The sequence below is a fragment of the Ceratotherium simum genome, chromosome 1 (assembly GCF_057802395.1).
Source record: "Ceratotherium simum simum isolate JZ-2026a chromosome 1, ASM5780239v1, whole genome shotgun sequence".
Classification (NCBI taxonomy): Eukaryota; Metazoa; Chordata; class Mammalia; order Perissodactyla; family Rhinocerotidae; genus Ceratotherium; species Ceratotherium simum.
The window spans coordinates 56,298,741-56,323,364 of NC_141900.1; the positions used below are offsets into that span (position 1 = coordinate 56,298,741).

Here is a 24,624-nt window from a genome sequence, read left to right on the forward strand (position 1 = left end):
AGGAAACTCTATACTGGTTTCCATAGTGGCTGCACCAATATACATTCCCACCATCAGGGCACAGGGTTCCCTTTTCTCCACATCCTCATCAACATTTATTTCTTGTCTTTTTGATAATAGCCATTCTGAGGTGTGAGGTGATACCTCCGTGATCATTAATGGCGTTGAGCATCTTTTCATGTACCTGCTGGCCATCTGTATGTCTTCTTTGGAAAAAATGTCTCTTCAGATCTTCTGCCTATTTTTTAACAGAATTGTTTTTTTTTGCTGTTGTGAGTTCTTTATATATTTTGGACATTAGCCCCTTATGAGATATGATTTGCAAATATTTTCTCCCATTCGGTAGGTTGCCTTTTCATTTTGTTGGCTTCCTTTCCTATGCAGTTTTGTATTTTGATGTATCCCACTAATTTTTGCTTTTGCGTCCGATTCAAAAAATCATCGCCAAGACCTATGTCAAGGAGCTTACTGCCTATGTTTTCTTCTAGTTTTATGGTTTCAGTCTTTAATCCATTTTGAGTTAATTTTTACATATGGTGTAAGACTGGTCGAGTTTCATTCTTTTGCCTGTGGCTGTCTAGTTTTCCCACCAAAATTTTTGGAAGAGACTGTCCTTTCCTCATCTTATACTCTTGGCTCCTTGGTCGTAAACTGACCATATATGTGTGGGTTTACTTCAGGGTTCTCTATTATGTTCCACTGAATTGTTTTTGTGCCAATAACATACTGTTTTAATTACTGTAGCTTTTTAATATAGTTTGCAATCAGGAAGCATGATGGCTCCAGCTTTGTTCTTTCTGAAGATTGCTTTGACTATTCAGGGTCTTTTGTGGTTCTATACAGAAGAGGCCCAGAAATACCAAAATATCAATACTAAACTTTTATTTCTATATCACATATTCACACAATCTAACCTTTAAGCCTAATATCTATGCACATATAGATAACATTATACCTATGCAACCACTACTTCTGAGAGCAGTTCCTCCTTCTATTAAAAGAACTTGCCTCTTGATTGTTGAAACCACACCTCCCAACGTGTTCCTCTCGCCCAGCCCTTGGTTATTCTCTGTCCTCTCTGACCTCCCTTCTTCTTCAACATTCCAAGTATAATACTGCCTTAAGGCCATTACATTTGCTATTCCCTATACCTAGCATGCTCTTCCTCTAGACATCCACAAGGCTCCCTTTCTCACCCTCAGATTTTACTCAAATTTCACCTTCTCAGGGAATCCTTCAAAGACTGCCCTCTTTAAACCTGTATGCCCCTTAGTCCCCTACTCTCCTTCCCTGTTTTTTCTCCATTAACACGTGATATCTGAATATTATATTTTTAATTATGTTTAGTGTCTCTTCATATGGCTATTAATTCTCTTGCATATTGCGGCTAATGTTTTTTTTTTTTTTTTTTTATTTAAAGATTTTATTTATTTTATTTTTTCCCCCCAAAGCCCCAGCGGATAGTTGTATGTCGTAGCTGCACATCCTTGTAGTTGCTGTATGTGGGACTCGGCCTCAGGATGAACGGAGAAGTGGTGCCTCGATGCGCACCCGGGATCCGAACCCGGGCCACCAGCATCGCAGCGCACGCGCTTAACCACCAAGCCACAGGGCCGGCCCGCGGCTAATGTTTTCACTTTTGTTAATATGCTGCTTAAATCTTTAAAGTACTCCTTTTTTTTTTTTTTTAAGATTTTATTTATTCAGTTTTTTCCCCCCAAAGCCCCAGTAGATAGTTGTATGTCATAGGTTCACATCCTTCTAGTTGCTGTACGTGGGACTCGGCCTCGCGTTGGACGGAGAAGTGGTGCCTCGGGGCGCTCCCGGGATCCGAACCCGGGCCGCCAGCATCAGAGCGCGCGCACCCAACCGCCAAGCCACGGAGCCGGCCCTAAAGTACTCCTATAATCAACAGATTAATATTCTCTTTAGGGCAGTGATTCCTAGTCTTCTAATACCTGGCTTTACACTCGTTGAAGCCTACTAGCATTGGGCTTCTTGAAGACCTATTGTTTCTTTCCTTCAGCATGGTGCTTGGTAGTGAATACTCTTAATATTTATAACTTGGTCCACAAAAAAGAGGAGGGAAGAAAAACAAGAGTTTTTAAAGACTGAAGAAGAGACACAGATTATGCATTCAAGTGTAAGCAAAAATGTTAGGAAAAAGGACTGGTTCCTAAATCAATCCAGTTATATTTTCTCATTGTACCACAATAAAGAGACAGTCCCATTTTCAAAGAAATTAACTTTTATTTGAAAGGAGACTTTTCCCCACACGTATCTTCTACGGACTGTACTATACAATGCCTGCCTAACTATTGTCCCAATTCCAAAATTTCTAACAGCGAAGTATACAATTGCTCTAAGTAATAAATAAATCCTTCACTGATTAAAGGAATACTTAAACTTCAATAAACTGAACGCAAAAATCACACTTTAAGTTTGTAAGTTTTAACAGATGTATTTTAAATACAACATGTTTTGTAGGAGTCCACAAGCTTTTCATTTCTAAAAAACAACGTAATTTTTAGGGTTCAAAAATTCCGTTCTTCAAAAGAAATGACCAAGTGTTTTCTTCTATAGCTTCAAACTTTCTACATTACTTGCTCCATGCCAACCCAGACAAACCTGACATGACTTAACTACTTTATGTGTTACTATCTTCTCCAAAAGAAAGTTTTAAAAAAGGAGTTCCTTGTAAATGCAGATCTCTAATACAATGTCTAATACAATATGTAACACAAAAGAAGCTTTAAAAAGATCATTTCTTTCCTCATTTGATTAGCCAAGAGTTAATTTTCTGTAAAAGCAAAGAAAACTCATTTACAAAGCATAACACTGGAGGTTCCTTTTTTACTCAAGATGTTTACTCAAAATGACAACAATTACACCTTTAAGAGGATAATAAAAGGAGTGGAAAACAGCAATACAATTGACAAAGTATAGATGCTAAATAAACCAAAGATTTTTTTAAGGGTTCTTTTTAAGGAATAGGAAGGATTAGAAGCTTGGAGAAATCCAGAATTAAACAAAAAAGAGAGAAAGAGAAAAAGAAAGAAAAAGATGTCCTCAACTGCAACCATTCTGTTTATCAATAGCGTCCTGAAAGGGGGGAAAAAAAAAAGTCAAAATGACAATTATAGTGACTTGCCTAATATTTTTCCAACTATAGTAACAGTCACCATATACCCTAATTTTCTAAAATTAACCAGTAATTAGAAATGAGGTTCTTTTTTTTCTTTGGTCAGGAAGATCAGCGCTGAGCTAACATCTAATGCCAATCCTCCTCTTTTGTGGTGAGGAAGATTGGCCCTGGGCTAACATCCGTGCCCATCTTCCTCTACTTTTATATGGGTTGCTGCCACAGCATAGCTTGACAAGTGGTGCACCAGTGCACGCCTGGGATCTGAGCCTGCAAACCCCGGGCCGCCGAAGCAGAGCACACGCACTTAACCGCTGTGCAACCTGCCGGCCCAGAAATGAGGTTCTTAATGCTACAAAAGCAAAACTGTACGTACTTGGGCTGTAGGAACGAGATCTTGATCGTGATCTATATCGACTATAGTAAGGAGAAGGTGATCTTCTTCTGTAGGAAATAAAAGATTCTTTAGCATACAACATAATCACTCCACTGAGGCGGATGAAAATAAAAATTCCCTGTCATTCAAAATAATAATGGACTCAAGATGATAACTATTAAGTCTTCTGTGTGTCAAATGATACCAAAATAGTAAGCATATGGCACAAGAAAATACTGGCAAATACAGATAATTAACCTCTGTTCTCAGTCTTAATACTTTTTTCCTACGTTCTCCAGAAAGCATCATACAAAGTCTATTTTAAATATGTGCCAAATACTATTATTATCATCTAATTTAGAACAGAAATCACAAGTTAAAACATTACCTGTACCGGTAATCATAGTCTTCATATCTGTCATACCCACGGTCATATCCTCTATCATAGTAAGAATCTCGACGTCTGCCACCTCCTCCTCCTCCACCACCGCCTCCACCACCACCGCCACCACTACTACAGAAAAATGTAAAAATTTCATACCAATGTGAATGATTATTTTCCAGTATTATTTAATACAAACTGGTACTTAAATAAAATAAAATGGAGTAAGGAGGGGAGACAAGGGAGAAAGAATAACCTTTTCATGCCAGTTATCTCCATGTCTCACTTTGCTGACTCCCATGGTATTCTGCTTTGGCTTCCCATTCATTACACAAATAACCAGGAATGATTTCACAAAATCTGTCCAAACTATAAACTGCTTTATTAATGCACTACCCAAAACAGCAGGACCTTTTCAACAAGGTGAAATAAAGCACTGTGCTTCACTTCCAAGCTTCATTTGAAGCTTGGAAACAGTACCAAACGCTAAGATGTGAGTCCTTATGACTAATTCAAAAGCAATTAATACACATCAAGAATAAAAAAGTAACTAACCCTGAACACCAAAGAGAATTAACTGTCTTACACTGAGGTCCAGCACTAAAACAATTTCAAGCTCTGGTATTTAAACCTCTGGCAGTGAATTTAAACTCGAAGCCCTTTCTTCTGCTGTTTTCCCAATTCCTAATCATAGGGACACTATTTTCACTTTAGTTTGCTGTAGGCTCTCCTTGCCAAATCCTACATTTCCCCCAGTAAGGTTTCAAATTAAATGAAAGCCTATATTCCTTCTTTCTCTTAAGAAATAAATAGTCTTTGGTTGTATTACATTAAAAAACATTATAAAAGCCCCCACTTATGTTCTACACAATGTGTCCCCCAAAACAAACACTAATACCAGTAAAACCATTCCTTATATACAAAGGTTCAAAGGTCACATAAGAATAGAAAGAGAATATTTAAAAAGCATATGATATTTTTCTAGTATTTAATAACCTTTTTGTTTAACTACCAAGAGCCAGGAATGTACTTCAATAGTTTTAATTTTTTTGCCTGCTCAAATATATATATATACAAAAAAATAAAATGATTCGAAGAATACATACAAATTAAATAACTTATAACTCTTAACATAGAAAAAAAATTTATCATTTGATTAATCAACATTTTGCATGCGTATCTGGTGGATTTCTGGCTCTTACAGTTTAGCTTAGGAAACTTGAAATCTTACTGAGTTGGTCTGCCCATGTAGATGCCTGGTGTAGGTGTGTGGGCTCTCTTGGTGATAGAATAATCCACACGAATTCTTCTACCATCCAGCTCCATTCCATTTGCCCTTTCCATAGCCTTTAAAGGAGAATAGGCACAGAAAGTCATGCATAATTCACCAAGGAGAAACTACCCAAACTGCAACAAATTTAATATATTTTCCCTTTGAAATTTCAAAACTCTAAACACTTCTTTCTCTATGAATAGAGTCTAAGATTTTACACAGTAATCCCTGCTATATGCCTGTCAATAGTATTGAGTCTTCTAATGTACACACGGACACATAAGCAGGCCTGTGCTGAAAGACTGGAGGCAGCTACAGCCATAGAAAAGGAACCATACAACTCAGGGAAGCCTGCATAACTCTTGAGGCTGCAGTATCTAGTTTCAGTCTAGGCAACTAAAAGCAGAAACTGCAATTCAGCTGACAAGTCTAAACTAATCAAGCCATTCCTTAGGTAACACACTGCCACCTAGTGAACTCCAAACATAAAGGAACTTCCAAACCTGCCAACAAGTGCTCCTCTCTCTATACCTGCGCTTACACTCCCCATCGCTATGCCCTTTGGCACTAATACCAATAAATGCAATAATAATTCAATCACTTTAACAAATCTGCAAGAAGTTCTTTGGAACTAAGTAAAGTTGCCATTTTCATTTTACTTTATCCAGAAATAAACCTGGGGGGGAGTGGGGGAATCAACAGATATGACAAGTTTCAATTGAAAAAAAAATTTTTTTAAATTTTTTGTTTATTGCAGCAACATTGGTTTATAACATTGTATAAATTTCAGGTGTACATTATTATACTTCTATTTCTGCACAAAAATATGGAACGCTTCACGAATTTGCGTGTCATCCTTGCGCAGGGGCCATGCTAATCTCTGTATCGTTCCAATTTTAGTATATGTGCTGCTGAAGCGAGCACTGAAAAAAATTTTTAATTGTGCTATTGCTTGCATTTTCACTTCAGGTCAGATATCCTGGTTTTTCCACATTTACACATTTATCCCTTAATTGAGAAAAGGAATAAACAAATCACAGATATGTAACAGTAAGAAAAAGCCATGATACTGACAAATTAAACCATCAGAGTGCCTATTAGAACATCTACTACAAAAAATGACTTACAACCTGGAGCATTATTTTGTTCGAATTATCTAGGGTTTTTCAACTTCAGCACTATTGACATTTTGCGACTGCTAATTCTATGTTGTGGGTGGCTATCCTGTGCACTGCAGGATGTTTAATATCATCAATGGCCTCTATTCACCAGATGCCAATAGCATCTATTAGTTTTGTTTTTTTTTTTTTTTTTAAAGATTTTATTTATTTTTTTCCCCCCAAAGCCCCAGTAGATAGTTGTATGTCACAGCTGCACATCCTTCTAGTTGCTGTATGTGGGACGCGGCCTCAGCATGGCCGGAGAAACAGTGCGTCGGTGCGCGCCCGGGATCCGAACCCGGGCCGCCAGCAGCGGAGCACGTGCACTTAACCTCCAAGCCACGGGGCCGGCCCCTGCATCTATTAGTTTTGAAAGATACGCTTTTATTATGACTGTGTATGTTGCAATCAGACACTGTTGATTCATAGAGCAATAATGACCTATATCCAACTACTGTCAAGTAAAATACAAAAAAGAAATGCCAGTACTTACCATTTATTAAGGTTTGATAAAACTTTAATAATGAGCTTCAAATTTCTTCAAATGGAATTTTTTAACTCAATCACTATGAACTGTTAGTATAGACAAAACAAGCCTACTGCTTCCTTTATAATCCAATACCTAACACATTAGAAGAGCACTATTTCAAATCACTGACATTGATTAGGATCATTCTGTTAGGCAAATTAAGAATGGCACTAAACAAAAAAGTACCAATTCCTTCTATGTATTATTTTTCAATTATAGAAAAGAACGATAGCTGAATATTAAGAGAAGAGAAAAATGGGCCGCCGGCCCGGTGGCTCAAGCAGTTAAGTGCATATGCTCCGCTGCAGCAGCCCGGGGTTCGCCGGTTCGGATCCCGGGCGCGCACCGACGCACTGCTTGGCACGCCATGTTGTGGCGGTGTCCCATATAAAGTGGAGGAAGATGAGCACGGATGTTAGCCCAGGGCCAGTCTTCCTCAGCAAAAAAAGAGGAGGATTGGCAGATGTTAGCACAGCGCTGATCTCCTCACACAAAAGAAAAAAAAAAAAAAGAGAAGAGAAAAACAATGCTCTGTTATCTATACATGGGGAGCTAAGTAGACACCTAAAAAATTAAACAGATTAAACCTAAACACTATATAATTTTAAAGTCAATTTAATCATCGGCTTGGAGCACGAATAAGGTTTATTCAAAAGAGAACACTTACAGACTTTACTTTTTTCATTTACTCAAACATATATTGTTCACTTTAGAAGGCCAGATTTCAACCAGAGAGTATTAAATGAAAAGGGAAACTGGCCATTCCAATTGTAACACTGAGAAATAGAGTTTGAATCAGGTCAGAGAATGAAAGTGGACATAATGTTCATGGAACTGGGAGTCTATTAACCAACTTTTAACAGTAACTCAATACTACAATCATCAAATTGACAAATAATTATATAAACAAAATTACCTCCTTTGAGTCATCTATTCTCTCAAAATAAACAAAAGCAAATCCTCGTGATCGTCCAGTTCGCTGATCATAAACCACATTGACACCACTCAATGGTCCATATCGAGAAAATACTTCACGAAGATCTCTCTCTGTTGTGTACAAACTGAGGCCAAACACTCCAAGACAAGTGTTGGGATCTGGATTCGCCTGTTGAATAAAGATGACATTTAATTTTAATCTTCAAATTAAAATAAAAACACAGAGAAATATTTTACTTAAAACATGTCACCCAATACACAACTATATTGTTTAAACTCACGTGGAAATAAGAACCTAAGAGGATAAAAACTATCCATATTTTATAGTTCACAGTATACTCAGGCCTTCTTTGGAATATAGCCTGAATAAAAAACATCCTTACTCTCTAGCCCAGCAATTTTCAGAATGTATCCTAAGAATTTATCCTTAGTTTAATGCCATATTTCTAGTTTATTCAAATGTTTTACATCCCTTACACATTTGTACATAATCTGACTTTGTAATTGCTGATTAGACTCTCCTCCTCCATTTTCATTTTTTTGCAAGGATACGCTTTCAATGTTCCCATGATGCAGATTTGAAAAATAAATGAATAGATTTCAAAACATCATTAAATAATAGCACACTCCACCACGGTTAAATGATTCAGTATCACATGGGAGAAGCACAGCACAGCAATTAAGCACAGGAATGTCAAGAGCCAAGTAGCCAGGTTGAAACCTGGGCTTTTCCAGTTAGCCAAAAAACAAACAAACCTCAATGTCACATACCCAAGACTCAATTTCCTTATCCATAACACAGTAACTTGCCTCACAGAGATGTTAAGAGTATTAAATGTATTGAAGAATTTTGCACAGTGCTCAATGTAAGTGTTAGCTATTATTACTACTACAGAGTTTTTGGTATTTCTTTGCCCTTTTCCTTATCTCAATGGTCTCAACTCAGTTTATGCTTTTCATTTTAATTCTTGGAATGTATCATTTCTTTCCAAATTTCATCTATTTTTTTTTTTAATTTTATTTATTTATTTATTTTTTCCCCCAAAGCCCCAGTAGATAGTTGTATGTCATAGCCGCACATCCTTCTAGTTGCTGTATGTGGGACGTGGCCTCAGCGAGGCCGGACAAGCGGTACGTCGGTGCACGCCCGGGATCCGAACCCAGGCCGCCAGCAGTGGAGCGTGCACACTTAACCGCTAAGCCACGGTGCCAGCCCCTCATCTGTTTTAAATACTCAAAAGTCAAGAATAGAAATATTCATGCACTCAAGGATGTTGTTCCTGGAGCACCAGTTTTAAACAGTGGTCTAGCTCTCATAAAAGCAAGCTATTATGTTAGGACTAAATACATAGGAAAGACAAAAGTTTTCATTAACTTTTAAAAACCACATACCCTGCTGCCTGTATGTCTTCTCCGGTTAGACATTGGAGAATGACTTCGGCTCCTTCGACGCCGGTATTCTGGTGTATATGACCTACTTCGAGATCGTCTCCTATGAGAGTGAGAATGGGATCTGGATCGAGTGTAACGTCTATGAGAATGCCTTCTTGACCTCGACCTTTGAGAGAAATAAATTTAGGTAAAAATACTGAAACAAAATGGCTAACTCCAAGGACCTATATATATATATCCCTGCTTATTCTCAGCTCCTTTCTCCCTTGTGAGGAAAGGGTATTCTTCCTCTTGTTCTCTTAATCACTACAATCTCCTCTTCATTCTCAGTCTATCCCTCCTACATTCACTCTTTTCACCTTACAAGTATGTATAAGGCTCTATCTTCTTTAAAAAGAAAAAACAAAACAAAACAAAACTACCACTAGGAAAGAAATTCTGCAATATTCTACATTATCCTAAGTGAAATAAGCCAGTCACAAAGACATATACTGTACGATTCCACTCATATGAGGTACTTAGAGCAGTCAAAATCATAGAGACAGAAAGTAAAATGGTGGTTGCCAGGAGCTGGAAGGAGCAGAGAATGGAGAGTCATTAACAAGTAAGATTTCAGTTTTACAAGATAAAAAGAGTTATGGGGATGGATGGTGGTGATGGCTGCACAACAATGTGAATGTATTTAATACCACTGAACGGTACACTTAAAAATGGTTAAGACTGCAAATTTTGTTGATGTGTATCTTACCACAAAAAAGACAAAACAAATCACCAATTACCACTACAATAAAATCCTTTGATTCTTATCACCATTCTCAATATAGTTCTATATTCCCTTCAAAGTATCATTTCCTTTCCAATCTTTCTTTAGCTCACTGTAATCTTGCATCTAAATTAATCCATCAAAAACCTAAATACCATCTAATCTAATAGTCTTCATGTCTTAAGTCTAATAGTCGCCTTCATTTCCTCAAGCGTTCACCATCTCACCCATCTCCCCATTGCTAATTCCCTAGTTCATCTCCTATCTCTGATTATTTCCAGTCACTCTCAGGCCTCTTTCTTTGCCTATAAATGCAACAATTTCTTATCTATTATTATGACCCACCCTTAACTAAACACTACTGGTCTGTAGTGATGATAGTCATACAAAACAACTTCTGTAAGACATTCAATAAATGTTATAAAAGACATTCAATAAATGTTATAAAAGATAAGGGCCAGAAAGTTTAAAAAGACAGTACACATGGGCCGGCCCCGTGGCTTAGCGGTTAAGTGCGCGTGCTCCACTGCTGGAGACCCGGGTTCGATCCCAGGCGCGCACTGACGCACTGCTTCTCCAGCCATGCTGAGGCCGCGTACCACATACAGCAACTAGAAGGGTGTGCAGCTATGACATACAACTATCTACTGGGGCTTTGGAGGGAAAAAATAAATAAAATAAAAATCTTTAAAAAGACAATACACGAGTGAAGGGAATAAAGCTAACGAGGCAAGATTGTTTGAGACAAGGAAGGCTAACAATAAAGCTGGGAGACTTAACAGATATTACAAGGTAGATGGGGGAAAAGTGTTCTAGGAATAGCCAGAGCAAAGGTTCCCTGGCAAGAAGACATGGAAATGTGATTAGAGAATTGCAAATAGTACAATCTGCTAGGAATTAGGATACTTACAAAGGAAGTAATGAGAGTGAAGATTAGGAAACGATTGAGACAACATTGTGTAAAATCTTGAATATTGAGCTCAGAGTACAGATTTATTGAAGGGAGGCAAACAAAGGTTTTCTGAGTGGGAACAAAAATAAAATGAGTGGCCTATTTAAAAGAAATTAATCATTTCTGGGGTAGGATGGGGTATGTATGAATAAAATTTACGTATGAGCAAAGATATGAAACAGGCTCTTTCTCGTTTACCTTAGCACTAATTTATAGCCTCAGTTTAAAAAATAAATAAAAAACACTAATAAGAAAATCTGTCATTTAAAATATCAATTGTTACTTTTATTTTATTTTTTATAATTTTATTTATTTTCCCCCAAAGCCCCAGGAGATAGTCGTATGTCATAGTTGCACATCCTTCTAGTTGCTGTATGTGGGACGTGGCCTCAGCATGGCCGGAGAAGCGGTGCGTGCCCAGGATCTGAACCCAGGCCGCCAGCAGCAGAGCGTGTGCACTTAACCGCTAAGCCACGGGGCCGGCCCTCAATTGTTACTTTTAAATAGTAATGAAAAGCAAGATGTTAATTTAAAACCCTTCAAGAGTGCCTATCTTTTCTCTAAATCAGATAGTGACAAATATGAAAAAAATTAAGAGTAAGGGAATAGTGCCCATGCTATTTAATTTTCTCAGGTGACATATGAGCAGAGAAATGAATCAAGTGATATGAGAATATCTGAGGAAAGAGAATTCTAGGCTGAGGGCAGCAAGTGCAAAGGTCCTAAAATGAAAATATGCTCATTTCTGTTTCTACACCCAAATTCTATCCATTGCTATTCTGCATATATGGGTTTAATTAAATAGAGTGGTCAGTAAATCAAGAACTGGGCTGGATCCTGGATACACCAGAAAAAAAGACGTAGCTGTGGACTTCAAGAAAAGTATAGCCTTTTAACTGATTCTTCTGTCTTGTGCCTCCTTAGAGACACAAATTATGTCTCTAATCAAGAAATTACGATGCCTTCAAACTAACTGTCCAAGTTGTTTTTAACTTTTCCCACCTTAGTATACCTGGGAAATCAGATACAGTGACCCTTGCAGTGGTTCACTAGAATTTTTGTTGTCAGTGGAAGTGGTAGGGGCTCTGAATCACCCAGGTATTCTCCTCATCCCCCCAAATTACGTCTGACCAGAGTTCTGCCTTGGATCTACTGAGTCAGAACCTTCAGGTAACAGACATAGCTGGAAGGTGAATCTTGAAAAAGCTTCTCATTCTTTTTTGTGTGTGTGAGGAAGATCAGCCCTCAGCTAACATCCATTGCCAATCCTCCTCCTTTTTGCTGAGGAAGATTGGCCCTGGGCTAACATCCATGCCCATCCGCCTCTACTTTATATGGGATGCTGCCACAGCAGGGCTTGACAAGCTGTGCGTCGGGGCGAGGCAGGGATCCAAACCTGCGAACCCCGGGCCGCCACAGTGCAGCGCGTGCACTTAACCACTGTGCCACAGGGCCGGCCCCTCAAATCATTCTGATAACCTGTCCAACAAACATTCATTAACCTTTTCTACAATAAATGACACACCAAGTCTCCAATAAAGAAAATTACCTTTTTGTTGTACAAATATTGTTGAAGTAAAATCAAACACTTATCCTCAAATGCCAAGCACATTAAAGTCAATGGACATATATTTAACTTGTATTGTTAGCTAGTATCTGATAGATTAACTGGGCTAGGAGGTGATTCTACCTTATCTGAGTCTTTATCTAGAATATACTATATTCATTTCTAAACTCCAGTTTGAAAAAAACTACTTCATGATTGAGTCTTTGGTGAAATTTCTTAACAAAATGCAACACAAATGAGGGATTTGTTAAAAACCACTTTGCCCTGAAAAATCCAAGGAAAGCATTTAAAGTATTATTTAAATCACACTTACCTGGATTTTGATCTTGATCGAGAATGGGATTCAGAGTGTTTGGAAACCCTTGATGGACTACGAGATCCTGACCTGCTCTCCGATTTTACACGAGCAGGAGTTCCCGTTGGAGATTTTGACTGAGAGCGAGACTCCTAACAAAGAAGACAGTATTACAAATGGCACTGGTCACGTAGATGCCTAACACCTAACATTTAAAGTACCGTAATTATTTATATTGATTGCTCCTGAAAAACAAATGGTTAGGCAACACCCTCCAGAAAAAATTTCAGCTCATTATTAACCCACTGTTAATACTGCTAACTGTCCTCAATAATTCCCTACTTGAACCAGATGGCCAATTCTCTATTAACTAAGTAATCATGCAAATTCATCTACAACTTGATCATACAGACACTGGAACATAAACCATACATTTACTTAACCTAGGACCCATTCATTCTTCCAGATTCTTTTAATTCTACTTCACTCTTGCTTTCTACTTCTCTTCATTCTTCATTGAGTTTTTCATTTTTCATACTTCGTGTATTCTTCCCCAATTCAAACAATTCAAAATAGCCTTAAAAAAATATTCAAGTGCTTCTATCTGACCAATCTTCTGTTCAATTTTTTCCCCCATTCAATTTTAATTTTCTGATCTTTAATACTTTTCATTAGCCTTCTTTTATCTTGATTTATCTTCCACATTCTTGGAAAAAACTCTTCAATTTCTTCACGAACATTAACCTTAATGGAAAAAGAACATTTAGTATATTTAAGCACGTGGGGATTATAAAACTCTGCTGGAGTTCAGAATGTTATCTACCAAATGGTAAAGCCAGCAGGTAAAGTGCAAATAACTAGTTTATTAAAAAAACAATTTTATAATCTTTAAAATTGTTCAAAAGTCTAGTTTCTAACAATTAAAGAGAATTTACTGAATTTCTCTAAATGTTTTTACCATACTCTTCACCCTCCTCCCCTTTCATGTTTCATCCTAGTTCCTAAAATGTGAACAATTTTAATATAATACTTAATTCAAGCATAAATCTAACATTAACTGTAACCCCCCCATCTACGTCTTAAATTTTCACTAATTTATCACCTGAAGATTCTTAGTGATCTTAAAATGTTTTCACTAAGCCATGTTAAGATATCAAGATAGAACTGAAGCAAAGCATTCTAGGCTGAAATATCTGTACACACCTATCTAAACTCGCACACTATAGGACACATGCTAAGGTTCAAAGAAGTAAAAACAAAAAAAATTACTAACATCTTCTCTCAATTTTGTTTGACCACTATCTTTGTTTACTCTGACTTAACTAGAAAGATATGTTCTGAAGTAAAACAAAGATACTAAAAAACTGAGGGGAAAAGAAAACATGAAATTCTTAAAATTTCCCCTTTGGCTTATAAATTCCTAATATATGTATTTTTGCAACTGTGCCATTTAAAAATTCTATATTATCCACGAAGTATCACAAAATTAGTATCAGTGTCTTTATTTCTGACCCCATCTCTTCTGTTCATAGTTTTTGCATATTTTATGCAGTCATGCATACTTGTACTCCCTTCAGTGACTATATCCTGTATCAGAAAACTGACTGACTTCTGAAAGAGTTGGATATAAATCAAAACTTTCCAAATCAAATAATTTGAAACTCATTAAAAGCTTGTTTTTTAATTTGACAGATATATGAGGCACTTATGACCAAAGCAGGATGAACAATTTGGTTTCTCTGTCCATTTAAGCCTTAATTATTAGTGTAAATAATTATCCCAATTTCACACCAATTTTCATTTACGCCATAAGACTACCGTGCAATTTCTTTAAAACTTTTCCTTTACTTTCTGTTTAATGTCAAAAGCCTTATTTATCAAGAACTGTACTAATACTCCCTATTTATTTTTTTCAGATAAAAACAAAACCGAAATATAAGGCTACCTTTCTGTTCAATATCAACCTTTCCCATTTAGCTACCTACAATAAGTCTTTCACCACATGTCAGATACACTCTAAATGCCTGGACAAATGCCTGGAGCAGGCACAGCAACTTAGGCTTTTTCATTCCTTTAAACTGTAAAAAAGTAGCATATTCAGTACTTTAAAAAAAAAGTATGGCTTATTTGCTTGTAATTGAAGTCTCACAGGCTAGTTCATTAACTAAACTGCTAAGAATACCTTCCTATCTTTTGACTTTCTCCTCTATAAAACAGATCCTCTGGTATAACATTTACTTATGCCATCACTGAATACCAGTAGATTGAATAGTACCTATAAACTTCACAGTTCTCATTATACATACATATCAGAAGGCTGTGTGCTCTGTGATACTGTAAAAACCTTCGATTTTACTAGGATAAAAATCAAAATCTTATGTTAAAACCCCAAATTTATTCTTAAATGTTAATGTGAAGAAGCCTTCTAGTACAAGATAAAAATTTTATGGTACAAATATGTGTATATTTCATTTTCAAGTCCTCCCTCATAAACATAACTAATGGTTAAAAATTATTCAAAAGTGCTGAAAATTACCACTTCTTAGGAATTAATGTAAACAAGGCAACTCAGTAACATCCTAAAATTTACATTTTAAATCCCAGTTCTGGCACAGCAACTCATCGGAAAAAATGCAATTTTCTAGTTTGTTAACAAAGCATTAAGATATGACAGAGTATCTTTTCAAAAGACATCAACATATTTTTAAAGAAGGCTTGCTTTTTATTATGCAAGGTGTCACAAATACCTAACCTCCTCTGTTGCCTACCCTTCAAGTTTTATATCAGGGAAAACTAAATCTGCATAAATTTCTTCATGGAATCATTCAAGGTTAAAAAACAGTCCTCTTAACTCCCCTTTAACTCCTACTTACAAAGTTGTCACTATCATTTTAACCTCCAAAAACAGTTTAAAGACTTAACTAAAAAGGTAAATCAATAACTGTCAGTACACTTAACCTAAAGAATAAACTACAAAGCATAAAATAAACTTTTACTTCTTCAAAATTATTTTGACTATAATACGAAAAAAATGGCCTGTCGTAAGAAATGGTAGCTAACAGAGTCTTCACGCACAGAAAAATGGTCATATTAATAGTCACCATTTTTAAGTAACTTATTTCTCAAAAGCTGGTACCAAATACATACTATTTTCACTAAACTGTGCATTAGAAACCAGGCTACAATAAGCCCTTTATGGACAATGCTGGATTATCCTTTTCTACCCTTGACCATTTCATTATGAAACGATCATTTCAACTTTTTTCAAAGAAAGTCATAAAACTATTCAGAATTTGGAAACTGAATCGAAATTGCAAATAGAAAAAAATTAAATACTGAGAAGGTGTGGTAACTGTCCTGTTTCACTAGACTACACTTACCCTGCACTAAAAGCTGTCCAGTCAAGAAACTCCACAAATTCCTCAGTAATCTGCATCCGGATGCAACAACCACTCAGTGACAATCTTTCTCAAGCAAAAAGAGGCTCAGGGCCAATCTTCCTCCCCCTCAAAAAAGCTGCCTGGTTGAAAGGGGCAGATTAACGACTCAACCAAATCTTATCATGAATTTTAAAAGCAATTTTAAGTTAGCTTCCAGTCTACCTTACCTACTATAAACCAGAAGCCAAGCAGAAAGTTCTCACAGTACAATCTGCTTAAATGGCGTGTGTTTGTTCTTTTTTCTATTATTATCAAGTTACCTCTGGTGGCAGCTGAAGGAGACAGCCAAAAATAAAAAGGAGGGAGCTAACCATGAATACTAAGAAAGTACTACAGTGTATTCAATACAAGCAGTCTAAGAACCAACTTTCTTTTATGTGTTAAAATACGGTTGTATTTTACACACTGTAAATAACCACATAACCATGTACTACTCTTTTAATCGGGAAAAAGGGTTATTAAATACATGCACATATTGTTGCAGAACATGAACTACAGAACATGAACAATTCCTACAGCAAGCAATAACTGCACTGTCTTTTAATACAGCTAGTATATTATAGGGGGAAGAAAAAAATTCCGACAATATATATGCTTAGTACTTAAAACCCATTAAAATAAACACATAAACCAATCTAAATGCTATGCTGTAACCCATTCTAATATTACGGCAAGGCAAACTGTATGCCAAGTAATTGGGCCAAGTTTACACAAATTCAGATCTCTATGAATATAGTATAAGCTTTTAAAACAAAATTTCTCAAAACATATTTTCCTAATACTTTATGAAACTGGAGATCTATTTCTATAGAAATACATTAGTGCATTTAGGTAAAATATATGTCCAAAAGATGGAGGGTGTACTTAGATTACCCAAATAACTTATAATATTCATTGTACTAAGAACTTCATTCTTTAGGACTTGTGGGAAACCCGTGTTTACTCAATTCTTTATTTTCGGCCCACAGAAATAGCAGTTCTGCCTCCTTCCTCTTGGGTATGATAGGCTGCTTCTTTTATAGACTCTTACTCAGGCTTATAAAAGAATTACTTCCAGTCTCTTCTTAACCCATAACTGCTATAGAGCAATTTCTTTTTTTTTAAAGATTTTATTTATTTTATTTTTTTCCCCCCAAAGCCCCAGTAGATAGTTGTATGTCATAGCTGCACGTCCTTCTAGTTGCTGTATGTGGGACTCGGCCTCAGGATGGACGGAGAAGTGGTGCCTCGATGCACACCCGGGATCCGAACCCGGGCCACCAGCATCGCAGCGCGCGCACTTAACCACCAAGCCACAGGGCCGGCCCCAGTCAGAGCAATTTCTTAAAAAGAAAATACCAGGGCCGGCCCTGTGGCTTGGTGGTTAAGTGCCCACACTGCAATGCTGGTGGCCCGGGTTCGATCCCGGTGCGCATTCAGGCACCACTTCTCCGGCCCATCCTGAGGCCGAGTCCCACCTACAGCAACCAGAAGGATGTGCAGCTATCACATACAACTCTCTACTGGGGCTTTGGGGGGAAAAAATAAAATAAATAAAATCTTTAAAAAAAAAAAAAAAAAAAAAAAAAGAAAATACCAACTGCTCATAACATTAGCTGTTTTTAAAGGATAATTTCCCCTCTTTTAAGATCATCCTTGTATGCTGCCTGCTGAGTGAGATTAAAGTGGTCTTTGTATCTGAAAGGCTCACAGATGCTCTAACACTGCATGTGTCTCTTCTCTAAAATTTGGAATAATTTTGGGAATACTTAACATAAATTATTTAGAAATTGGCACTTACACATATATAATCAAATTTAAACTCATGTCACAACTGTGAAATTACCTGTAAAATTTATAGTCCTTCGGACAAATTTTAAACATGGCTCATAAACCAGCCAGCTTATGTCATGACCAACCGTAATGTCCAAAAAGCTAGTGTGTAAGTGGCAATTTCAATGGTACAGAAAACAAGTTTATAAGGACTAAAGTGGTTTAGCTATATTAAAAGCCCAAAACAAACTACCAAGAACCTGTTACAGAATTCTATACTTATGCTCTCTTCTTCTAATGTCATGGAGTATTTATGAATCTTGAATAAGCAAGACTACAGGGCCTCAGTTTAAAGGAAAAATCACACCTTGTCTTCTACTTCAGATTGGTCAGGCCTAGTCACTTACACCTTTGGTGAAAATCCTGAGAGAATAAAGATTACACACAACTATATATGGCAGTAAACTGAAAGAGGGAGGGGAAACCACATTTCCTTTTATTATTCCCCTCTCAACTTTTTTTTTTTTTACAGTGTTTATTGATTCTTTTCCTCATCTGATCTTCACCATTTTCTCATCTCCACTTCTGTCCTGCTAAATCTGTTAGGACATGTGAACAAATAACAGTATTAATTCACTTAGCATGTGAATATATACCTTTTACAAAGGTCCCAGAGTTAGTTATTTGATGCCTGAGGGAGTGATACTACCAAAGAGAAGGTTTTCACACTGTCAGGCAAGTTCTAGGAAACTATTATGCTGATTATTCACAGCCATTTCACACTTGTTACACCACAGGTAAATCAGTTCATTTACAAAATGAAGTCCATAGAGACAAAGTTTATTTGTATTTTTTTTATGACTCTCACTCCTAAATATTTAAATCCCTTGATATTCTTTCAGATCCCAAGACTCTTTATTCTTATTTTAGGAATGGTACAAATCATAAGAAGCATCTATGACAAATATGTCAAATTACAGTTATGCAATATGGGTACAATTAGTTGCACTGCTCCTTTTTAAAATCCTGCCTTCTATATATTGAGCAAATTATTATTATTTTTTTTTTTTTAAAGATTTTATTTATTCAGTTTTTTCCCCCCAAAGCCCCAGTAGATAGTTGTATGTCATAGGTTCACATCCTTCTAGTTGCTGTACGTGGAACTCGGCCTCGCGTTGGACGGAGAAGTGGTGCCTCGGGGCGCTCCCGGGATCCGAACCCGGGTCGCCAGCATCAGAGCGCGCGCACTCAACCGCCAAGCCACAGAGCCGGCCCATATTGAGCAAATTAAATTAGCACCCTTCAGTGAAAGAATCTCAACCATAAAAATTTGAACGTTAAAATATTTCCTTAAGTTTACAAACTTTTTGCTTAAATGATTGAGTGGAATAAAAAAGCATTAAAATTGGATAGATGATAGTACTTAACTTCAGGAAAATAAACCCAAGACAAACAAGATTCTCTCAGGTATAATACTACCCTACTATAAGAAAGGAAGCCTTATTCTTTTGTAACAGGGTGATGTGACGAGATATATGAAATTAAATTGCTGAAGAAGCTGAACTGTTTTTTTTTTAAAGCTAAAGCGCTGACATTCTTATCTGTAAAATAGGGATTCAATTTTATTTGTATTCTTTTTTTAACAAAAAAAAAGGGGGGGAGGGCAAACCTCACTAGTACCCTCACATTTATTATTTTAAAATTTCACCAACAGAAATTTTTTAGCCCAGTTTAAGGGCTTTGTAAAAGGAGCCAGTCTCCAAGCTGGGTTTTGAATGGTGTAGTCATCGCCCCTATTATTACAAATCAGGTTTCAGAGAAGGAAAAAACCCTTCAGCTATTTCTGCTATTCTTGAACAATACCTTAACACACACAAATTTTAATTCAAAATTGATACAGGTGAATTTGTGTTTTCCTCTTCACTTTTATCATCCAATCATCTTGTATATTAAGACTAGTAGTCTGTTAAAAATATTCCAGCTACTTAAGAACCCAGAACAAGCCCTGAAAAGGAGGCAAGAGTAAGTAGCATCTTTCTCTTCAACTGTACTACAAAGCATAGACAATTGTGGAATTATAAGATGGACTCCTACATGACAAACGATCATTAACCTCCATTAAAACACTGGGCCATTGTATGAAAAAAAACTGGACTCAGTTTTTCTAGTTTCGTTTAAAAATTAGGGGTAGAGGGGGAATAAAATAAGTAAGGTGATAAGAAAAGCTTAATTTCCATTATCCTTAATTTCTATAAAGGACAATTTTTTTTTGAGATCACAATTCCACTATTACTTGAAGCTGTTTGAAGCACGCAATTCATTCTTTTTATGAGCAAACAACTCATTCTTTTTATGAAGATGACATGCTCAAGTGCCAACCTCACTCCCAGCTCCAAAAGACATTTTCACTCAAAATATTTCTGTTAACTTGATATACATCTCCCAAGCAAATTGCTTTAATGGACCCATTTATTCTAATGGCAACACTATTCTCCTGGACTCCCGGAAAATGTCTCACTCATTCTTTACATCCCACTGCTGTCCTGTTTAGACCAAATTTTTCATACTTTCTTTCCTTAAATATTTCAAGTGTGCCCTGTTGCTCTTCCTGTACCAGTCTCCGTTCTTCGCTAAAATTCCTTTCATTATGCCACTCCCAGAGTTAAGAATTCATAGATGGCGCCTTACTGCATACTGGATTAAGTCCAAATTCCTAAATCTAGAATTCAAAACCCTCCATTATCTGCCTGCATATTTAGTCAAATCTATCATCTCTCACTATTCCAGCAACTTCATTGTCACACTCATACAATTAATATTCATTTCCCTAATCATCAGATCCAGTGCAAGTTTTACATCCTAGTTAAAGCTTTCCCGATCCCCTCACAAAATTGCTCAGCTCCATTTTCCGAATTCCTTATTTTTTTAATTCTGTCACACAGCACTTGATTATATACTTACTTTTACCCAGAATTGAGCTGTCAGTCATCTCAAATTAGACTCCAAGTTTTCTTTCCCTCAAGAACACCTGGCCTTTAGTAAAAAGGCAGCAGGTGCTCAACAGTTTCACTTCAGGCAGAAGGGAATTTCGGTTGATTAACTTTTAGGGTCACATAACAAAATTCAGGCAATTAAATTTTCTTTCTTAAAGTTCCTTTACTCCAGTCCTTTAAAATGGAAGAGACATTAATCTATAATGGAAAATTAAGCTCCTGTAACTGTTTTTAGCCAACTCCGTTAATGGCTCTGAGACACTGAAGTACAGTGTGCTCCTTTTAAAAAAGTAAATCAAAATATATATAGCATAGTGTATGAATGCAATGAGCAATGGACTGGGACTTGTAAATCTCAGATTCCTAGCTGCATGGTCTACTGGGCCTCAGTTTTTAATATCTAAAATTGTAAGAGTACTCCAGCCCTTGCAAGATAAATGTGAGCAATAAATTAGAAAATATGTCAAAGATGGGGGGGGGGGGGAGATTCTAAAATGCTATACAAGTAGGAACCATTAGTTATCAGTCGTTTCCTTAAGGTATTTCACAGGCTCCAGAAAGTTACCCTCTAATTCTAAATATCTTTTCAGTGAGATGAGGTTAATAACTGCCCTGTTTATTTCGTGGATAAAGTAAATGAAATCTGAATTTCATTTACTGACCTGTCAGTGTTTTCTCTAATTTGTTTTAGTCAAAAAGTTTCAAGTATAACTACTTAAACTTCTCAAAAACATCATTTCAAAATCTTTTTGAGCCCCTCTAAAAGGTTACTACATTTAAATACAAAGACAAGACCACAACAATTGTATTCTATAAAAACTTTTTAAACTGGTTTGTGGTTAGCAGATAAAAGATCACCGTAGTTTAAAAACCAAAAGCATTAGTGAAAATTAAATTGCTTTAAGAAACAATAAAAAAAGGTAGAAAAGCTTCTGGCATTCTTCTAATTCTTTAACCAACTACAAATAAAGACAATCACCTCAACCTACCAAAAAAAAAAATGTTAACAGGTGAGCGTGAATGTATTCAATCTACTGAGTTCATTCACGCTGAAATGTACTTGGGTTTCACGCATGAAAAAATATTTTCTACAACCACAAACAAGTAAGAGGGGGGAAAAAGGTAAAAACCTTTTTTCTATTAAAATCAATTGTTAATGCTTACATACATTTTAGCTTAAAATTGGGTGGGACTCTTACATGTATTATTTTCCTAGGTGGGTAAGGTGGTTATCTAGAACTTGCTCCATTCCTCGACTTGAGGACTAATTAAAAAATAGGAACTTAGGGGAAAACAAGGTCCTCAAATAGTAGTGCTCTTCATTTCCCCATAAACCAAATCAAAACAAATTTTAACAGAAAAAATTTTGTACTAAAGTTAATGGAAGGAAGGATTAATAGGCACCAAAATTTCTTCCCTTAACCAACATTTTCAAAACAAGAAGCAGCTTACGACTGCCACCGAATATTTTTATTACAGGATTTTAAAAAACTTTGTTGGGACAATCAACACTTCATCCTAAAAAAACGAGCAGATTCAACTACTCATTTATAGCTATGGTCCAGATTTTATTTAAAAAGTCCAATCTTAAAGGCATTAAAAGTAGCTTTTTGTTTCTAACGTATTTAAATCTCTTTCCTCAAAAAAGAACAAAAGCCTAAACCGACCTTTTGATTTACAGCTGTCTGGTTCCAGGTGTTTATATTATGAGCTTCTAAAAAAGACAAAATACATTCCCTCCAGCACACATATTAAGTGTTTTTTTTATGCGTTTCCCCTAGTGACTAGAATACCAACACAACAGCCAGAACATGCTGCCTGGAGATTTTGTTTTCTTTTCAGGGTTTCACACTAACTCACTTCCACCAATTTCCACTACGAGGGTTAACTTTGGAAATATAACTTAAACACTGATAAACGTTCTAGCACATTTAGGCTGAGAATAACGTATCTCCGTCATGTTTATATTCATCGACCCAAAATAATGAAAACCTCTGAGCCCTCTTTGCTGGGAGATGGGTTGAGAAGAGAAATGGGAGAAGACCTGTAATTTTCAGGTAATGTTTTGAGTTATAATATAAACTGACTAGCTATTTTAAAATACTGAGCCATGATTATTTGTTCAGTTATGTAAATTTAAGACAGACGATGCCCTGTTTTTTTTTTTTACCGTAAAAACCTGTAAAGGAGTAGTCAGTTTTTAGATGAAAGGTCATAGGAAGAAAAGCATTAGAAGCTGAGATATAAAGAATAGAAAAAAAACACCCAACATCAAGGAATTAGAAAAATAAGGCGTTAAAATAAGGCGTTATAGCATTTCCACATTCATTTTGAGGTGAAAGAAAGTAGAAGGGACATTAAGGGAAAAGGGCTCCTCGCGTAGTTTTCCCCTCACAGCTCTCGTCTTAAGAACGCTTAAGGGTCGGTGCGGTCGTTGACTAACCACTTCATTGGGCTCGTCCCACCTTCAACCTCAAGGCTTTCGCCTTTATAGACGCAACGCCGCCGGTTCCAACAGAGACGCGGCCGCTCACTGCAATAGAGAGCCAAGGAGACACAGGCCCCAGCTAGTCCCACGCCAGCTTCTCCCCGCCCAGACGACAGCCCCGCGCACTTTCGACCCCGAGACCCTCTACGGTGCTCGGGGTCGCCAGCAATGCCACCGCAGGAAGCACCTACCACTATGCGGCCGGAGGGGAACTCCCTGCCGTCTCCTCCCGCCCCACCGCGACGGGGACCCACACCTCCAACAGAGATAGGAAGCCTTAGGGTTGGGGAGAAGGGAGGGCGCACTGCCGGGGGAAACTGGACCCAGGAGTCCAGGTACCAGTCAGTCTCCAAAAAAGGAGGAGGAGGGATATTCGTGGTGTTTGGGGAAGAAGTGGAACCCAGAAGCCATCTTGGGATGTGAGGAAGCAACCGCGATGGCTCCAGAGGCTGCTCTCCACGGGCCCCCGCAGAACTCCGCACAACCCCGCCCGACCGCGCCTGTCCCCGTGAAACCCCGAGCATCGGGCCGCCGCCGAAGACGGCTCCCGCGGCTTTGTACTCACTCTGCCCTCGAAGTTGTTCTCCTCTACATCACTCATGTCGGCCAGGCGCTCCCCAGAACTAAATAAGAGACAAGTCTCGGCTTGAGGGCCTATGGCCTAATCAACCTGCTGACTCGACCGTGGGGAGGAGGAAAGAGTCAACGGCCTCCTCGCTCCACTCCCACTCGGTCGCAGGCTCCGGCAAAATGGCGCCGATACCGCCAGAAACCTTCTGGCCTCCCTAGTGCGCGACGTAAGGGGGCGGGTGTCTCTGTGACGTCACGAGGCCCCGCCTCCCGCGAGGCTCTTTGGAGGTCTTGGCCCAGCGCCGAGGGATGGGCGAATGCCGGAACCTGGGCTCGTTGGAACCAAAACCCCGCAAATAAACTCCAAACTTCAGACTCCTTTCCAACGCGTCAGTCCTTTCGAAGATTTTCAGTCAACAGATGAGCCTTTATTGACCTTGGCCCCTTTAAATATTTTCCAAGCGGATTCTAATGAAACAGAAGAAACTGGGAGCGTATATATAATGAATAGGCTTTTGTTTTTGGATGTGTTCAGCAATTTATTACTTTTCTTCAACATTTGCCCTTTGTAATGCTATCGAAGTAATACATGCACAGATGGGGTTATAATGAAA

At 37.5% G+C, this 24,624-nt stretch overlaps 1 protein-coding gene and 1 non-coding gene across 3 annotated transcripts; both read right to left on the bottom strand.

The window, feature by feature from the left end:
* Positions 1 to 2,833: 2,833 nt before the first annotated feature.
* Positions 2,834 to 24,188, bottom strand: TRA2A (transformer 2 alpha homolog). Of its 2 annotated transcripts, none has more exons than XM_087428940.1 (8): positions 24,006 to 24,188; positions 12,786 to 12,919; positions 9,191 to 9,356; positions 7,779 to 7,967; positions 5,132 to 5,247; positions 3,907 to 4,029; positions 3,519 to 3,586; positions 2,834 to 3,102 (listed from the first exon to the last, which is right to left on the bottom strand). In XM_087428940.1, the coding sequence occupies exons 1-8, from the start codon at positions 24,039 to 24,041 to the stop codon at positions 3,092 to 3,094; spliced, it is 843 nt and encodes a 280-aa protein (XP_087285066.1). In that variant the 5' UTR covers positions 24,042 to 24,188; the 3' UTR covers positions 2,834 to 3,091. The 2 variants fall into 2 exon arrangements, with proteins under 2 accessions (XP_087285066.1, XP_004418977.1); XM_004418920.3 differs by having other exon boundaries at positions 3,907 to 4,032.
* On the bottom strand, positions 5,994 to 6,097 carry LOC147918211 (U6 spliceosomal RNA). Its single transcript, XR_015553505.1, has one exon. It is a non-coding gene; the product is annotated as a U6 spliceosomal RNA (small nuclear RNA).
* Positions 24,189 to 24,624: the final 436 nt, after the last annotated feature.

Coding starts and splice junctions, on each gene's coding strand:
- TRA2A (XM_004418920.3), bottom strand. CDS start 24,041: ATGAGTGATGTAGAGGAGAACAACTTCGAGGGCAGA. Junction 12,920..24,005: donor AGAACAACTTCGAGGGCAGA/GTGAGTACAAAG, acceptor CTTCTTTGTTAG/GAGTCTCGCTCTCAGTCAAA. Junction 7,968..9,190: donor GAAGACATACAGGCAGCAGG/GTATGTGGTTTT, acceptor TTTATTCAACAG/GCGAATCCAGATCCCAACAC.